We start from the raw sequence: 19,610 nt of genomic DNA on the forward strand, positions 1-19,610 counted from the left end.
ACATTTATCTTGAAAGGCCCCACCATCCAGGTTATGCTCTCTTATGGCTGCTGCCATCAGAAAGGTACAGAGACTTCGGGAGCCCCACCACCGGGTTCAGAAACAGTTATTTCCCCTCAGCCATCAGGCTCTAGAACCAGAAGGGATATTCACTTGCCCCATCACTGAACTGCTCCACAACCTGCGGATTCACTTTCTAGGACTCTTCATCTGAGGTTCTCAATATTTATTGCTTATTTATTACCACTTTTTCCCTTTTTGTTTTATATTTGCAGTATGTCGGGGGAGGGGCCAAGTTGGACATTGGTTATTGTCTGTCCTTTTGGGCGCCGTCTTTCATTTTGTTGTGTTTCTAGTATGTATTGTGATTGCCTGCAAGCAAGTAAGCCTCATGGTTGTATGTGGTGACATATATGTGCATTGATAATACCTTGAACTCCATTGGTGTTAATTTTAAACATAGGCACTAAAACTATCCTGAACAGTGCTGGTGGTGTCTTACCAAGCGGCCTCCCCCTTCCCCCCCCCATATAATTAACTCCTGTAGTCAAAGACTTTTGTCTTCCTAGTTGCTTACTGTGTACACATTCGTTTTGTGACAGATACTTATTATTCCTCTGAAATTCAATTATTACCCAATCTCCCATCATTTAAAAATGTTAGCAACACACACAAAATGCTGGTGGAATGCAGCAGGCCAGGCAGCATCTATAGGAAGTACAGTCAATGTTTCGGGCTGAGACCCAGGGGGTGGGATGAAGCTAAGTGCTGGAAAGGTGATTGGCAAAAGGGATACAAAGCTGGAGAAGGGAAAGGATCATGGGACGGGAGGCCTAGGGAGAAAGAAAGGGGGAGGAGAGTACCAGAGGGAGATGGAGAACAGGCAAGGAATGATTGTGAGAGGGGCAGAGAGAGGAAAAAAAGAGAGAAAAGGGAAAAAATACATAAGGGATGGGGTATAAGAAGGGGAGGGGCATTAGCGGAAGTTAGAGAAATCAATGTTCATGCCATTAGGTTGGAGGCTACCCAGCCAATATACAAGGTGTTGTTCCTCCAACCTGAGTGTGGCTTCACCTTGACAGTAGAGGAGGCCATGGATAGACATATCAGAATGAGAATGGGACGTGGAATTAAAATGTGTGGCCACTGGGAGATCCTGTTCTCTCTGGCGGACAGAGCGTAGCCCTGATCCATCATACCATACTGTTCTACATTATGTTGCAACTCCCATGTTTCACTGAGCTTGTCTATGTCCTCCAAAAGCCCCATTACACCCTGCTCCCTAGTTGCTCTTGCCTAGTTTAGTATCAACAACAAAGATGGAAATGTTAACTTTGGTTCCTGCAGCCAAATCTCTGACCTAGATTGTGATAAACAGGAGCCCGAGAACCAATTCAGGTGTTATCCAGCTATTCACAGCCATTTGATCTGAGAACAATCCATTTAATCTCCAGCAACTCACACAAAATGCTGGAGGAACTCAGCAAGCCAGGCAGCATCTATGGAAAGAGTACAGTCGAGGTTTCAGCCGAGACCTTTCGGCAGAACTCCTCAGAAGTCGTGAGTCTCAGCCCGAAATGTCAACTATCCTCTTTTCCATAGATCCTGCCTGGCCTGCTGAGTTTCTCCAGCATTTTGTGTGCATTGCTTGGATTTCCAGCATCTGCAGATTTTCTCATTTGCCATTTAATTTCATTCTTTGATTTCCTCTGTACTCTAATCTCTCAGTTCATGTCAGAATATAATCTGAATTTCACATACTATAATTTAGTTGCCTTATTGAAAGCTTTTGAAAATCCAAATACACCATATTCACTGATTCACCATATCCATCTTCAAAGAACTCAAATAGGTTAGCCAAAGACTGCTGCTCACAATAGTTGCTCACATCTTTTCTTCTTTTGTGTTCCATACTACATCAATCTATACAAATTCCTGCATCATTCCTACTTCTGATGGTAGCTAACAGAGTAATGCCCCCCCCTCACTCCTTCACTTCAATAGTCTGCTCTTTTGTTACCCTTCAATCCACAGGAACACTCCAAGATAATAAGCATTGTGCTCACTAACTCTAATGGCACTACTTTCAAAATCTCCAGATCAGGATCTCATCTCAACTTTAGTTGCTGTGCAATGGCCATCCAACATTAAAATAATTCACATATTTCCACACTCAGAAGCACAAGAGATTCTGCAAATGCTGGAAATCTTGACCAAATACTGGAAGAACCCAGCAAGACAGACAACATCAATGTTGGGAATAAACAGGAGACATTTTGGGCTGAGACATTTCATCAGGATTGGAAAGAAAGGAGTCAAGCCGAAAGATGGGTGGAGAAGTACAAGTTGGCAGCTGTTAGGCAAGACCAGGTGAGAGGGGAGGCAAGTAGGTGGGAATGAAGTAAGAAATTGGGAGGTAAAAATGCTGAAGAGTTATCCTATAGAACAGTGGATCATGGAAGGGAACCAGAGGGAGGTGGTGGGGAGATGAGAAGGGGTGAGAGGGAATTTATAACTGGAAAGGGATGGGGGAGGAAATTACCAGAAGTTGAAGAAATCAATGTTTATGTCATCAGGTTGGAGGCTACCCATATGGAATGAGGTGTTGCTCCTCTGACCTGTGTTTGGCCTCATCATAGCAGTAAAGGAAGCCATGGACAGATGTCAGAATGGGAAGGGGAAGTCAAATTGAAACTAGTGGCCACCAGGAATTCCTGCATTTTGCTGTAATCAAAGCCAAGGTGCTTGACAAAGCCACCCCCAATCTGTGACGGATCTCACCGCACTGGCAGCACCATTATAGATGACCCTGACAGACTGACACCTCACCTTGAGGAACTGTTTGGGGGCTGAATGATGGATAGGGAGTAGGTGTAGCACTTGTCACACTTGCAAAGGTAAGTGTTGGGAGGAAGATCAGTTGGGAGTGATGATTAGGGCCCCCTCTACTCATCCCTCCCCAATGCCTGACTTGCTAAGTTCCTCCAGCATTTTATGTGTGTTCCACTGAACAGAAAACAAGTCATTCTCAACTTTAAAAGACTACCCAAAATCTATCCTATACCCTCTGATCCATTCTTAATCACTTACATTTCAATGAATAGCTCATTTATACTCACTTTCAAAATGAACTGCCTTGCAAATGTTGTCCATCAGCATTCCCTTTTTAACCAGTTTATTAAATCTTATTTTGAAGCACTCCTCTCGAAGTGCTAATTTGCTATGGAATTTAAATATTGAAATTTAAACCATGTATAAATAATGTCACGGATCATTTGCAAACCTGCCTAAGTTTAATTCCTCACCTTCAAAACCCAATTGTTACCAATAATGTTACTTGTCGCAACTCTACATACATTTTCTGTTACTTCTTCAGAGAAGTCATTGTAGATAGTTGATAATGACTTTCCATTTAGATAACATGCTTTTACATTTCTGGTGATCATTCCAAGGAAGAATTCTAAACTACTTCCCATCATCATTAGTGTTCAAAAGGTCACTGGGTTTGTGTTAGCTTTTATTTAAAAATATACAGGAATCACATTAACTATCAGCCATTTCTCTATTTCCTGTTTTAATTATGTTAAACTCTCTGCTATATCTCCTTACTACATTTCATACTTACATTTACAATCCATCCAGATCAAGGATTCCAACTATATCTCCTTATTTTTTTAAAAAAAATCCTCTTATCCAGTATCATTTTGGCTGCCCTGTCTTTTGCTCCGAAGAACTTTGTTAATAAGCAGACCAAACCATGCTGACTTGTGTGGAACAACACTATTTGAATTGCTTACATTATGAAACATCTCAACATGATTTCCACATATCCCAAACCCGTAAACTAATATTCACCACTTAATCAGCACACACCTATGTAGCTATCATTTGTAGCCTCATTCAAAAACCTACTGTGACAATATTAATATAGCAACAATGGGTTCTCCAAGTTCTGACCATGGGCTCCCACACATTTAGTCTTCCACACACTTATTCTTTTGTTACATTTTTAACAAAAAATACAGGAAAATAAATTTAACACAGAACTGCAAGAATGAATGAAACTCTTTCTTCTAAATTAGTTTTGCTTCCAATTATATCATCAAAGGGTATTAAGACACATTCCTTGTTTAGCATATTAATCTAATTACTTGGAAGAGATATGGATGCACAGGTTCTTTCCTATGCATTTTTAATTTTTTTTTTTACAGATTTCAATTTATAAGTATATATTATTATTCCTTAATACACCTCATATTTCCCATACATACTGTACATCCATATTCTTCTCCTCCTTCCACTTACTTTTGCAGCCTAAGGTTTTAAATATTGTTATCCTCTGCTACATTAGCTCTCTCAAACAGAAATCCCCAGTTATTGTTTAGTACTGGAAAGTTTCAGTGCATCTTTTGTACAGTTTTATGCAGCTGCTGTAGATATATGATTTCATAAAAATTGATATTTTAGTTAAATATTATTTGTACATGTAATGTATTTGCATTTTTTCTGTAACCATTTTGTACTTAGTGCCACCCTTTTTGTGTTCAGAAGAGAGCAAGTTGTCTATCAATCACCTTCTAGACTCAGGCCATTTACTGAAGGTTAGGTTATTAATTGACTCATTGTGCAAGAATTTCTTTCAACCTGGCTTAAGAGCTGTGCTAGTGTCCTGTAGTTCTGTTGTCACAATGGAGATGTTCTGTCTATCAAAATGAAACCCAGGTTTTCCTGGTAGCAGAGTGCATGCAATTATATATATAAAAAAAAATTAGAATGGGATCTAAACACAAATTTCTGCCAAATGTCCAATGATGAGCAAGTTGAATTTCTTTTTAAATGGCAAGATTCTTTCCCCGTTCAGGTGACTTCAGACTTCATGTACAAAAGGAGATCTACGACAGAGAAAATAAAACAAAACTTCATCAGTGACTTTTACAATGTAACACTTGTCAATGCTAACAGGTTGACACGACCTTCCCAAATTAAATATTCTGGGGCAGTAATTAGGAGTACAAGGTCCAAAAGGGAATAGACAAAATCAATATGAGGTACAACACGTTTAGCCAAGGTGCTGAGCTTCTCATGTGAGATCTGTCTAGGAGACACAAATACGATTCATCTCTTCATTTTTCTTCTTCCTGTAAAACCTTGAGGGAAAAGAGTTCAAACTTCTAAATGTGTTGGCTAAACAAATGTCAGATTAACAGTACATTCTCAACAATTCTCAGCCTATGTTTAACATTGGTAGGATGTTACATCTGGTTAGACCGGTATGTCTAAAGAAACAGTTTCCTAGAAAGATTAATTCATAGTCTATCAAATAGTTACATCTGAAGAAAAGCCAATGAAAATACCATTTGCAAATAGGAACTTAGAGAAAGATCAGTTTGATCATGATGCTAAAAAGTAATTGAAGAGAATTTACACAACACCCTGTTGCTCACATTCAATTAGAACCATTATAAGGCTGATAATTATAGCTCTAGTAAAAAAGAGAAACATTATTATGGTCCAAATCTAACATTATCCACTTAAAGATTGATTGATCCCACAGCTGGTTCCAAAATCAATTCCCTTCTCATTCTCCTTCAGAAGAACAAAATTGCTTTATTATAGTTTCCTGTGAATCAACTGTTATATTCTGCAGTAATCATATCAGTCGGCACCATTAAATTTCATTAGTATTTATTTAATTTTATTAAGACTATGTATATTAATAAAAAAATTACAAGTGGCAAGAGTATCAGGCTGTAATTCATTCTCTGGGTTCTGATTACATCAAACAACTGTATGGTTTATGGTGTCACCTGAACCCTGAAAGTAAATCACTTGTCATCTTGTATCTATGGTAGCCCAGACAAAATAAAATTCATTTGTAATAAAATAAAAAACAACTTTCTGTGACACTTCTTTTAAAAACACATCACACTTGTGGTATGAGAATATTCAATGGTAAGCCAACGGAATTGAGAGTTAACATGCTATGTAGTTTGCACTCAGTTTCCTGCTTGACAGCTTACAATCAAATACTCTCTTTACACTCAGCACGGATGTAGATTATCTACAATCCCATTTTCTGCAATTAGCCATGCGCAACAGCAGGAGAGACAGCTCTTTTACATTCCTAAAAACACTGGTAACCGTGGAGACATCCTATAGGCAGCTTGAAACTATTTTGATAAGACAGTATATTAATTCTACTCAATTTTTATTAATCTGCTTTTCATTTTAGCATCTGCATTAGCAAACTGTTAGTGCTTACAAAATGGAGATGACACAAAATGACAACAGCCTTGATTCAATTGGCAAAAACATACCACTCTTCTCATCAAAAGTCCACCTTTGTAAAGACTGCAATCACTTAAGGTGATAGATCATGTTTGGCTGACTTCTTGCCCAACTTTCTGTGGTGCAGGTTCATTTTCAAAGGAGACTTGTCATTCCAGCTCTGCTGTGTCCATAACTTCACATCCATCCTGTGTTATATTCAGACTGTAGACGTTGAAATGGCAAAAAACCCATAAAAAAAACTGTTTGTGGTTTCCTTTCCAATAATGACAAGGACATTTATATCAAATATTCTTGTTAAAACTAGTGCTTTCGAAAGACTTGCTCATGAACCCATCTTTCTGTCGCCGAAGCTAATATGACCAAAAATTTTAAAAAAACAGAACTCAAGTTTAACAGGTTGCAGCAGTAAAATGTAGCACTAGTTATCAAGCAATTTTAAAATACATAAATTAAAATCTATTTTCAATTATACATTTGCAATAGAATTCTGAAAATAATTCACAATGCTCCAACTATTGTAGCCTATGGGTCACAGGCCAGAGACAACTGTCTTCTCAGTACATGTCCCATCAACCTGATCCAAACCAAAGCCACCACAGAACTTGCAGCTTTCAGTATCATAAAACACTCAACCACAGATAATTTTTCATCTAATATTAACTGTCGAAGAGTCTAACCCATTTAAGAAAATATTTCAGTTCAGATTTTACTTGAGAACTATTAAGCTGTGTGTGTGATAATTTACAAATTTGCTTTAAGGTGCAACTAGCAGCAACTGTAACCCAAGTGAGCACAATTGCATGGGACACTGGAGCTATACCATATCTTGGAGAATTGTGCATTTAAATTACTCTGTTTAAATGACTTGCTCCAGTTTTATGTGGGAATGCTAAAAGGCCACGGATTTGGCAATGGGGAAAAGCCATAGCTCAGAGCCACACTGACACATCTCCTGGCAGCCACCAGCACAGGGACATTCGCTGGCACCTGGTAGAAATATGCTGCCCTGACTCCAAGCCTCCAGGCCCGCTGAGCAAATTAGGTAGCTTAAGATGTAACAAAATAAGTTTCACCTATTGCATTCCATTTCTTTAACATTCACATTACTCAAACAAGAGTTGTGGGGAAGGAACTTTCCATCAGGAAAAGTGGATCAGCAGTAAAACAGAACTGTGGGCAAGAAAATTCCCAGGATTGGGATGAGTTCAGTTATGGCCTGTGGTCCTAGTTACCAGGGAAAGTGTAAACAGAAGGCAGTAAGTAGAGCAAGGCAAACCAAATTTTTCTAAAGCTTTGAATGTAATTGGGACACCTGCATTGGACACTTTGCAGCATAGAAGGATGGCACTACTGCGGTTTTAGGGAAACAATGGCGCTAATTATATGCTCACACATCTTACAACCCTGCAATCTCAAAACGCACAAATGCTTCTTTCCACATTACAGTTTTATTAGAATATAGATGGTAACACTCATTTTTGGATTCATGTTAATGAAAGCAAGCTTCCAGTCCTTTACAAAAAACAAAAACACTGATAGTACTCAGCCAATCAAACAGCACCAGTAGAAAGAGAAAACAGTTAATATTGAGGTTATAAAAATTTAACCAGTTTCATTTTCCACAAATGCAGTTGCATTGGCTGAGCTCTTCCAGCATTTCTATATTCATTTGATTCCAACATCTACAGTTTAATTTGCCTCCCACTTGATCATTGAAAGGAGGATCGCATGAAAGAAGGGGACATTGTGAGTACATGTGAAAGAAAAAAATCACAGAAGACCAATTGCAAAACAAATCGCAAAACTCTGTTGGACAGAGGGGAAAAGGAAGATGCTTTCCAGTGTTGTCACACACAAAAACAGTATTGTAGCACTAACTTTAACAGCCTTTCCATTTCCAACAGTGGAAAGGCATAAAGGAACACAAAAACCAGATCACTAAACCATAAGGTTTACAGTTCACTGGAAACAATTTGGTGTGATCAAGATCATTGCTAAAATGACAGTATCTGAACTCTGGTCACATGCATTCCACAAGCCTGGCAACCTGACCAGCTCATCTCTATTTGCTCTTATGTATCTAACTTGCTGGTTTGCCCTGTTTTATTTCTGAGAGTCTGGGGTTTGGGAGATTTTATTGATATTTAACTCCTAAGTCAGATTACCAAGATCTATTGGTATAAACAAAGTTAGGAAACTTTATAGAGGGATGGAGGACCTTGGGGCTCCAATGAATACATCATACAAAGCCCATGAGACTTGGACACTCTGCCATAAGGAACAACACCTCCTGTCAACTCGTACAAACCTATCTGCACCACAGTTTGTAAGATCAAATTTCCAAAGGGAAAAAAAAATTATCACTGTCCACAAGCAGAACCTTCAAAGGAGTTTTCGGCTGTGTGCTGAAGGCAGTGCTCCTGTAGGTAGCTCAGCTCTGTAAACCTCTCCCCACACCACGTGCACTTACACTGACTCTCCCTGGCGTGGACATTCTGGTGCTTTATCAGGTGCTCCTTCTGCTTAAAGCCCTTGTCACAAGTGATGCACTTGAAAGGTTTGTCCCCAGTGTGCACACGCCGATGCCGCTCCACGTCCGATGAATACTTGAACCGCTTCTCACAGTCGCTGCATTTCAAGGGCTTTTCCTTGGCAGGGCGGCACGGGTGCTCAACTAGCTCGGAGGAGCATGCAAAGCGCCTCTCACAGGCATTGCACTTGAATGGCCGCTCCTCAACGTGGGTGGCTTCATGGACCTGCAGGGCTGAGACCCGCTTGTACGCCTTCTGACACACAGTACACTTGAAAGGCTTGCCTTCTACCCGGGCGCACCGGTGCCTGAGGAGCTCCGAGGAGTCTTTGAAGTTCTTCTGGCAGCCCGTGCACTGGAAGAGGCTCTCCCCCGTGTGGATGTGTTGGTGGTAGAGGAGGTGCGAGGATTCACTGAAGCCTTTGTCGCATACAGTGCATCTGTACGGCTTGTCTCCCGTGTGGGTGCGCTGGTGCCGCACCAGTGCGTACAGCTGCTTGAAGCTCATCTGGCAAGTGGTGCACTTGAAGGGCCTCTCCCCCGAGTGGACGCGCTGGTGGTGCTGGAGGTAGGACGCGCGCTTGAAGGTCTTGGGACACTGGCTGCACTTGTAGGGACGCTCGGCATCTGCCGTGCACTGGTGCTGCAGCAGCTCCCCTGGCTGCTTGAAGCCTGCATGGCAGATGACACACTTGAACATGTCCTCGCCAGCGTGCACGCACATGTGCCGCACCAGATGCGAGCGATGCTTGAAGCTCTTGTGGCAGATGCTGCAATCGTAGGGCCGTTCACCCGAGTGGATGCGCTGGTGGTGGGCCAGGTGCGAGGACTGGCTGAAGGTCTTGTCGCACTGGGTGCACTTGAAGGGCCGTTCTCCGGTGTGCACCCGCTGATGCCTCTGTAGTTCTGAGGCGTGCCGGAAGGCCTTCTCACAGGACAAGCACTTGAAGGGCTTCTCACCATGGATGTACTGGTGGCGCACCAGCTGCGAGGACTTCTTGAAGCCCTTCTGGCAAACGTTACATTTGAAGGGCTTCTCGGGCGCATGGAACTGTTGGTGGGCGACCAGCTCAGAGGAATCCTTGAACTTCTTCTTGCAGACCGTACACTCAAAGGGCTGGTCTTCGATGTGGGCCCTCTGGTGCAGGAAGAGCTCCGAGGACTGCTGGAAGTTCTCTCCGCAGATGGTGCACTTGAAGGGATTGTTCTCGTTGTGGACATTCTGGTGTTGGACCAATGCCAACAGCTGGGAAAAGCCCATCTTGCAAACGTGGCAGATGAAGGGCTTCTCCTCCACTTGTCCACAATGGTGCTGCAAGAGGTCAGTGGACTGGCTGAAAGTCTTCTGGCACTGGGCACACTGGAAGAATCGATTCATGTTAATAAAGCATGGGTGCTGCTGGAGCTCGGAGAGTTGCGTGATGGTCTGGCCACACATGCTGCATTTCTGGGAGCACTCAGCTGACAAGGGCTGATGCTGCTGAAGGGCTGCGTCGGCTGGGAACACAATCGCAAACTCAAGGGCTCGTTCATTACTCTGGGGGATACAGTTCTCCACCAGGGGCGGAGCAGCTGGGTGCTCCTCCCAACACTCAGTCATGTTGAATGGGCTCACATTGGAAAAGTGTTTCCCACAACGAAACAAAAGACTTTATCCTGGACTTTTGAAGACTCCACACTGAGAAAGAAGTCTTTCTAACCTGTTAAAAGCAAAATAGTCAAATTAGCTTTGGTAAAAAGCAATTTTGCATAAAGAAAGTAACGTAAAAATGTTACTAAGAGCTACAGTCTCTACAGAGATAGCGTGCCTTTTGAGAATTGGATTGTGTCCTTCATTATAACACTATTAGACATAAGAGCAGAATTAGGCCATTTGGTCCATCTAGTCTGCTATTTCATCATGGCTAACACCATCTCCCTCAAATCCATTCTCCTGCTTTCTCCCTGTAACCTTTGACACACTGACTAATCAAGAACCTATCAACCTCCACTTTAAATATACTCAATGCCTTGGCCTCCACAGTCATCTGTGGCAATGAATTGCAGATTACTACCCTCTGGTTAAAGAAATTCCTTCTCATCTCTGTTCTAAAGATTATCATGTAAAACTTATAGGAAGTTCCTCAAAGTACCAAAAAGAAATCAGAGCAGCTAAAGAAATAAGAGGAATTGTGATGACTTTGGGAAGAATACAAACAAAATAGGAAGAGAACTTAACTGATGGGGGAAGGTGTTCAGGGAATTTGGAGGTAATCAGGGGAAGGAGGGTGAAAAAGGTAGGCAAATGGCAAAAATTATTTTTTAATTAAGTTAATTATAATAGAAATGATGGATGGGTGTGTTTTTGGAAAATTAAAGACAAAAATTACTATTACTAGTAATGTGACACAATGTAACCTTGCCCAATAAATTCTTATGTTTTTCATTCTGGCCCAAAATCACATTTGCAACAAGATCTTGCAGATGAACTCGAAGCATATTTAAAAGTTATCTTGATGTACTCAGGTAAAAGGTAACAGGAATAGTTCATACAAATACTGCTTGGAAAAATAAGGAATCAGTGAATTTATATTTGCCACCCCTCCCCTCCGCGGTAAAAGATAATAATAGATCTTTATCTACCATTACTAGAATGTAATTTGATAACGTGAACACTTTTGGGGGGTTCTGTTGGACAAGGCGGCCCCATCACTGACAGAGCAGTACTGATACTGTGCATACATTTTTTTTTGTTATTGGACCATTCCTGGGGCAATGGACCAAATAACTGCCCAGCATTATTTTATTTATTTAGAGTTATAGTGTAGAACAGGTTCTTCCTGTCCAACAAGCCACACTGTCCAGCAACCCGCCTGTTTAATCCTAGCCTAATCATAGGGCAACTTACAACAACCAATTAACCTACTTAAGAGCAAGTCTTTAGACTATGGGAAGAAACCAGAACACGCAGAAGAAACCCACCATGTACCCAGGGGAAGAACATAAAAATTACTTGCAGACAATGCCAGAATTGAACTCCGACACCCCAAAATGATATAGCATTGCAATAACCACTATGGTGGCATGATAGACAATTTTATGTGAATATATTAACATCATTGAGAAAGCCAAGACAGGTGTACAACTAGTCTGAAGCCGCTTTTGAATAAGCAACATAAAATATTTAGTCACTGCATTTAACCCTAAACTCACTGTTTACCTTAAAGAGGTAAAGATACAAAGTGATCTGACAATCAACACAAAGGTATAGCCGAGACTCTACATGGCCCAGACAACCAGCTAACTGGGTCAATGACATACAATGCATTCTCCCAGTTGTTGTGGTTCAGTTGAGTCCTTTTTCACTCATCATGTCTGCCCAGGATAAGCTGGCAGTATTGACCTTCCTTGACTGTATCAAACGAGAGTTCCAGGGGTGACCAGGAACAACAAGCAATCTGCTGGAAGAACTCAGCAGATCATGCCACGTCTGTGGGAGGAAAGGGATTATCGATGTTTTAGGGTCAAAATGTTTACTAGTTCCTCCAGCAGATTGTTTGTTGCTCCAGATTTCAGAACATAGAACACTACAGTATTGCACAGGCCCTTCAGCCCACAATGTTGTGCTATCTAAGATCAATCCAACCCTTCCCTCCTGCATAGCCCTACATTTTTCTTCCAGCCATGTGCCTATTTAAGAGTTTCTTTAATGTCCCTAATTGTCCTGCTTCTACCAACACCCCTGGCACCCATACAGTGTGTGTGAAAAAAAAACTTACCTCTGACATCCCCGATATTTTCTGCCAATCACCTAAAATTATGTACCCCTGTGTTAGGCATTTGCATACTGGGAATAAGTCTCTGGCTCTCCACTCAATCTATGCCTATCATCTCCAATAAATCTCCTCTCATCCTCCTTGGTTCCAGAGAAAAGCCCTAGCTCACTCAGCCCATCCTTATAAGACATGCTCTCTGCATCAACATCCGCAGTCTCTTGTGTGTCCAGGAACAACCAACTAGATTTAAACCAATAATAATGACAGTGAAAATCTCTGATCAACATTATTCAAAACATAAACACCATCATTATGGCACAGCTTGTAAACAAAAGCCAAGTAAAAATGGCCATCCACCGGTAATTCCAACTAAAGCTGTGCACCTATTACTAGATCCTAGAAGGGATCTCTCACTGTACTGAAATCTCAATTAAAAATAAGTAACACAAATAACAAAAACAGAAAATGCTAACCATTATTGATTGCTGCATGATATTTGAATAATGAAGCTGTTATCAAAGGTAATAAAATACTGAGATGCTGTTGAAGACTTTTAACCTCAGTCAGCTCACTTATCTGGCTACATATGGAAACTAACACAAAACTCTGGGCCTCTTGCATTCAAAGAAAATTTGATACTTTGAAAAGCATTGAGTGAAAAGGATGCTTCACGGGCTTGGGCTTGAAGACCAACCCTCAGATCTGGACGTGACTTCAATGGACAAAGAATGAACAAGGATAAGATGTCCTTGTACTCTGCCTTAAGGGATATTAATAAATCAATGGTCTTTCTACGACATTTTTCTTTCTGGTGCTAGTCTGCCAACTGCCTGAAGGAATGAAGAAGTTAAAGAAGGCAGTTGCAGGCAAACATCAGACTTGCATCAGTTCAGTTTGATCTCAATTGAATGACGTTCTTTTCAAGTTAAGTTCGTGCTGCAATATCGTACAGGTTCAATATGAACTGAGAAAATTGTGGACAACTCTTTTCCTGGTCAGGGCACTGATAATATAATGATGAGTGGCTGCAGTGGAAACAAAGTGGGAAGCAACCTGTTTACCTTCAGGCAGCGTCATGGCCTAGTGCTGACAGATGAAAAATTTCCATGTACAACTAAGATCATAATCTCAAGCTCCAAACATGTAGCAGCTTTAATGTCTTATGAGAGATTTTCCTCATCATGTACCAGTATCAATTAGCCATAGAAAAGGAAACCTCAAATCGATACCCTTAAATTGTAAATTCATCATTTTGCATTATGCTTTTAACTGATCATTCTGGTTTGATCAGTTTCTAGAAAATAACAATACTATTTGACAACAATATGGCGTCAGTCTGAAAATTCACATCCTCAGTTGAGTAACTTCCCAGGATGAAAACAAGTCAGCTGCATGAAGTTTACCTCAAAGCCACTAACTACATCGGAGTGGCTTTGATTTCTGAGTTCTTGCAAAAACCAGCCTGAATCCAGAGGAAAAACAAAAATATGTATTTTGGAACCACTTCTATTTGTGCACCATGGTGGCTAAGTTGTGGTAAAGAATTATGTGAGTCAGTCCTGGTCGAGATGGATTTTACCTTTAAGTGTGATAATAAATCATTTACGTTCTTCTCTCAGACCTACTCCACAAACTATTAGATATCTTGCTTCCCATTAACTACCAGGGTAGGATTTGGATAGGATTCTTTGGAATGCCCAATCAGAACTATAACCCTTGCACTACTGAACCTTCCCTCAGTTACACCACCAGAAAAAAAATCATCAGATCAGGTTTATCTCCTCCAGAATATTAATCAGCAAAGCTCACTGTAAGCGATCCGGAACGGGTATAACTGCTGTAGGCATTCAAATCAGTTGAAGTGCTCTGGTTAAATAGCTTTAACACAACTTTCCACTGATAGGAAACCTGTGACACCATTTAATAATAAGGAAGTGAAGTAAAAGTTTCTGCTGCCATTGCAAAGTTTCATTATGTTGCTAATTATAATCTGCCAATATAATTTTTGAACACTAACATGGTTAAAAATTACAATTACTTTGCTTAATTTAATCAAAATGCAAAATATTAATTTAGAAGGAACAGCTCTAAAGTGACATGTGCTGACATAATTTACAGTCACAAAGTAACTTGTGAAAACCAACTACAAGACACCAACTAGTTTAGTGCAAAAAGCTGTCCTTCACTCTAATACACTGGCACTTTTCTGTGCTGCAAGCTAGGCTACAAAAATAAGTTGGACAGCAGGTGCTTGGATTTTGAGCACTGCAAGAGGAATTAGGAACAAATTTGTTCCCCACTTCAAGTAAATGAATCTGAGATACACAAGATTTATAAATGGTGAGGTAGTAATCACTTCTGCATTTGCCAGTTCATGACTGTCCTGACTGTTGAAATGAATGGGGCAGAGATTTGTGGGCAATCAAGTTCTGAAGCAGAAGATTCATTGTTTCAAGCTGCTCTTGATGAGCAAACAAACTCAATACTTCAAATACTCCTCTTCTGCAACAGGTTAAAAATTTTCATAAGCTTCAATTAACATGCCTCAATTAACCTAAGAAAAAAAATCCTAGTGTCACTAAGGACTTTGCATGCAGGCAATTAATTATCTGTGTAATATTTGTACAATGCTCAATAACGAGAAATTATATCCCATGTTGCTACCACAAATCAAGTGATAAATTCACTTACAGCTGCTATGGGGTAAGCATTCAAAATATTAAAGAGTGAAGAGCAATGTATTCATAATTGTCATGGCAAAGTGGGTTAATGTATACCTGGAGCAAAAAACTGCTAGAGGAACAACGCAATAGGTCAGGCAGGATCTGTGGAGGGAAGTGGGCTGCTGATGTTTTGGGTCAAGACTGGTGATTACTGTATACACACTTGCTAAGGAAAAGATGGGCGACTGCCTTCACAATATCCAACCACTAGTGAGCAACTACACTCATACCCCCTTGCTGGGAATCTGCTAGAACAACTCTGCTATCAAATGTTTTCTGTTGATGTCTGTACAGTATTCAATTCCACTTGCAACTCCTCAAATAAGAAAGCCTTCGGTGTCAGCGTGCAACAAGATCTCTTCCTCGCTGACAATCAACACCGCTGCACCTCAAGATTGTGTGCTTAGCCTGCTGTTCTACTCTAACACTCTCTCCCCCCCCCCCCACAATTATGTGGCTAGGCACAACACGCCATCTATAAATTAGCCAATAATACAAATATTGTTGGCAGAATTTCAGATGGTGATGAGGGGTGTACGAGAATTAGAGCAGATGCTTGGATAGTTGTCGCAACAAAAACATTGCACTCAACGTCAGTGAGATCAAGCGATTGTGAACTTCAGGAAGGCAATTCGAAGGAACACATATCAGTTTCCGTTGAGGGATCTGCAAAGGAAAGGGTGAGTAGTTTGAAGTTCTTGGGTGTCAACAGCTCTTAAGAGCTATCCTGGGTCCAACATATTGATGCAATAAGAAGGCACGCCAGCAGATATATATCATTTGGTGTTTGAGAAAAGTATGTCACCAAAGACTCTAGCAAATTTCTACACATGTACCATGAAAAGCATTCTGATTGATTGCATCACCATCTAGTATGGCTATTGCGCAGCATCGGAAAAAGCTGCAGAGGGTTGCAAACTCAGCCCACTCCATCGTAGCCTCCCCAACACTGAGAATGTCTTCAAAAGGTAATATTTCAAAAAGCTGGCAACCATTACTAAAGACCCCCCCCCCCCCCCATCACCCAGGAAAAACTTTCTTAGTACTACCAATAAAGAGGAGGTACAGAAGTCTGAAGACACACGCTCAACATTTTAGGAATATCAGATTTCTTAATGGACAATAAACCAACCCGCGAACATAACTCACTATTTTTGCTCTCTTTTTGTACTACTAATTTATTTTTAAAATATGCTTCTTATTGTAATTTTTAGATTTTTTAAAATGTACTGCACTGCTGCAGAAAAACAAATTTCACAACAGTGATATGCCAGTGATTTTGACTTGGACAACATTCGCACAAGTGCGAAGCAGAAATGTTCCTCAATATTCTAAATATTTCCCTTTGACATTCCAGCATTCCCATCAGCCACCAGAATACAGTGACAGTAGTAAGGCATCGCAGATACAGGCCCTTCAGCTCACCAAGACACACCACTGTTATTTTATCCTGAACTCATACTCATCAACTCCTCCACTCACCCCTACCACTTGGGCCAATTTACAATTTGTAACTTTGCATGGCTGCATCTTCAGGATAGGAGAGGCCTGAGCACCCAGAGGTAAAACAAGCAGTCAGAGGGAACGTGTAATATGCACTGAGCACCAGGGGTCAGGATTGAACCCAGAGTTACTGGAGCAGCTCTCTCTGGCTATGCCACTGTGCTGCCCTGCTTCAGAAACGGGAACTACCCACACGAATACATGATATCTAGTCAGAGGCTGGGTACCCTACAAACTGTAACTCAGCTCATATCCATCCCAGAAGCCTCCAAGAAACATCACAGAAAGCTTTCCATTTGCTTTAAGTAGAGCTACAACGCTCGAGCTCTCGAAGGATAAAGTGACCTGCTCACCCAACACATCAGTTCTTGTTAAAAAAAATAGTTCTCTGCAGTCTACATCATTTGTAAAATACACTGCAGTGACTCATCATGGCTTCTGCATCAGTACCTCCGAATCCCATGACCTTACACGTCGAGGACAGGCGTGCCGCCACCTGCAAGTTCCTCTTTATTTTGTGCACTATCCTGAGTTGGAAACATGCTGCAGTTCATTCGTGGATGCGCGTTCTAAACTGTGGAACTGTTTAAACCGCACCGAAGTGTATCACCTTTGCAACAAAGGCTGCAGGATTCAAAGGGGCTTAATTAAGACGGGGCAATATTTGCTGGCTGCCTAAGTCCTGCAAGCTGCACTTCTAGCTCCCAACAAGGGAGGGGGCAACCATGTTAACGGGTGGCAAAGATCAGAGAAAACTGTATATAGGCAGGGGTAACTGCCAAAGTCGAAGGGGAGGCAAATACAATGAGCTGTAGGGGAATAAGGCCAATGATATCGGCCCGTACTTTCAGGGGGCGTGGGATGCAGGGAGGCAAGTGTAACAGTTACTGCCGGGGAAATGCACTCACACCTGTCAGTGGAAAATCATTATCACCTTGGTGCCATAGCGGGGATCTGCACCGGCACACGAGGGCTCAGCTCACTACAAGCGGCTGTTGGCAGTACAGGAGTCGGCACATGGGCCGGGGGCGGCGTGGCCTCTGGGGCCCAGGACGCAGTTCTGCCTTCCGGGCCCGGGCCTGTGTCCCCACCTCCTGCCGCCGGCCAGCGCCGTTGTCTCCGTGCCCGGCCCAGGCCGCAGACACAATGGCCGCCGGCCCACCTTGTTGAGTCAGCGGCCCTGACGCAGGGGCAGGAGATGCCGCTGCAGCCGCTCCATCCCCCGTGCCCGCCACCTCACTCTTCGAAACCCGCCGGGCGCTTCCCTCAGCAGGTCGCCTCCCGTCGCTTGTTACCTGGGCTCCTCGGTCCGCCCCGGCTTCCAGCACTACCCCGGGCCCAGGGTTGAGGGGGGCAACCGCGGTCCACCTCGAGCCTCCTCGTACCCTCGGCCAGGTGCGAAGCGGTGAGACCCAAGCTAAGCTCCAGGGCAGCGGCTCCAAGTGCTGCCGGACAGTCCCATCATCGGCCAAGTGCGAAAATCCCCTCCTCTGGCCGGGAGTCGAGTGGCCCGCGTAAACAGGAAGCCAAGAGCAGCCGCGGGATTTCCTGTCATTGCTGCCGACTCTCTGCTGCCCCTGGCGGCCCCAGCTCCAGCAGGTTAATCCCAGGCAGCCCCTTCCTCCTCCCCTCCCGTGTGCAACGGTCATATTTCCATCTGCACCTTCTACCCCACCTTTGATTCCAAATCCCTCTTTATAATCCTAAAAATACAAATGTAACAATTAATTACGTTTGTAAAATATTGGCAAAGTTCTTCAGACTGCCTTTTGTTGAGCAAAAGAAAGGCATTGCTAATGTATGGGAGTCTTCTTATGAAGAAGACTCGACGGAGAGGATTCATTATTAGAAATAAACGGGAAAAGACTACAGAAGGCGGGCAAAGTAAAAGAAACCATCTAGGCAATATTATTCCAACGAGGACATAGATAATGAGACAGAAAGATTGTGACCTAATCCTGCCTCAGCAATAGAACACTAAGGAACACCACTTGCACTACCGTAAACTTGCCTCTGATTGTGTTCTCTGCATTATAGCTTTGTACAGACTATTTCCTCGCGGTCTGATGTGTGTGTTGTTGGAATCTCCATGCCTGTGATGTTGCTGTACCGCAGCAAATCTGTGCACATGGCATCCATCAGATTTCCGAACAGACGATGAATACTTGAATACTGCCTCAGTATTTTTCCTCAGTGCAAGACTTACTTATTATTTATATATATATATATGTGTGTGTGTGTGTGTGTGTGTGTGTGTGTGTGTGTGTGTGTGTGTGTGTGTGTATATTTGTAATTTATTGTAATTTTTAATACCTTCCACAGTACTATTGCCGCAAAACAACAAATCTCATGATGTCAGTAATAATAAACCGGAGTCTGATTCTGATGAAAAAGAACTTGATTTTGAAGGGCAGAAAATTGATCCTAGGAAAATAAAATGAACAGTGATAATGTTAAACCTGGAAGTAGAACATCAATAATAAACATTTTAAAATACTGTTCAATAAAGTTCAGATGACATTTATTTCATTAAACACTAAAACAAATAGCACTGAATGATTATAGTCACTGTGAAAAACCTGAGAAGTCATTGGGTATCAGGGGAAGTAAGAGATTAGAAATTAACAAAGGAAAAAGGAACTGAAATATTTATAGATCAATCAAAATCGTAAAATGTTCTAAACCTACAAATAAAAAGGGGGTGAAGTTGATATAGCATCCAGTGATAAAAAGGATAAAAACATAAGCCAAAATATTAAGTTTCATCAAAAGAACTGCTGAAAGTAGGTGGCATCTGAAGAAAAGCTT

At 41.8% G+C, this 19,610-nt stretch overlaps 1 protein-coding gene across 2 annotated transcripts; it reads right to left on the reverse strand.

Annotated features, from left to right (window-relative positions):
• Positions 1-3,274: 3,274 nt before the first annotated feature.
• On the reverse strand, positions 3,275-18,379 carry LOC132406723 (zinc finger protein 319-like). Of its 2 annotated transcripts, XM_059992625.1 has the most exons (3): positions 18,098-18,378; positions 8,762-10,521; positions 3,275-4,892 (listed from the first exon to the last, which is right to left on the reverse strand). In XM_059992625.1, exons 2-3 carry the CDS (start codon positions 10,419-10,421, stop codon positions 4,858-4,860), a joined length of 1,695 nt encoding a protein of 564 aa, XP_059848608.1. In that variant the 5' UTR covers positions 10,422-10,521; positions 18,098-18,378; the 3' UTR covers positions 3,275-4,857. The 2 variants fall into 2 exon arrangements, with proteins under 2 accessions (XP_059848608.1, XP_059848607.1); XM_059992624.1 differs by lacking the exon at positions 3,275-4,892 and having other exon boundaries at positions 4,902-10,521; positions 18,098-18,379.
• Positions 18,380-19,610: the final 1,231 nt, after the last annotated feature.

Source organism: Hypanus sabinus, chromosome 17 (genome assembly GCF_030144855.1).
Source record: "Hypanus sabinus isolate sHypSab1 chromosome 17, sHypSab1.hap1, whole genome shotgun sequence".
NCBI lineage: Eukaryota > Metazoa > Chordata > Chondrichthyes > Myliobatiformes > Dasyatidae > Hypanus > Hypanus sabinus.

What these genes read in the sequence shown, in the direction of transcription:
- LOC132406723 (XM_059992624.1), bottom strand. Translation starts at nt 10,421, where the DNA reads ATGACTGAGTGTTGGGAGGAGCACCCAGCTGCTCCGCCCCTGGTGGAG.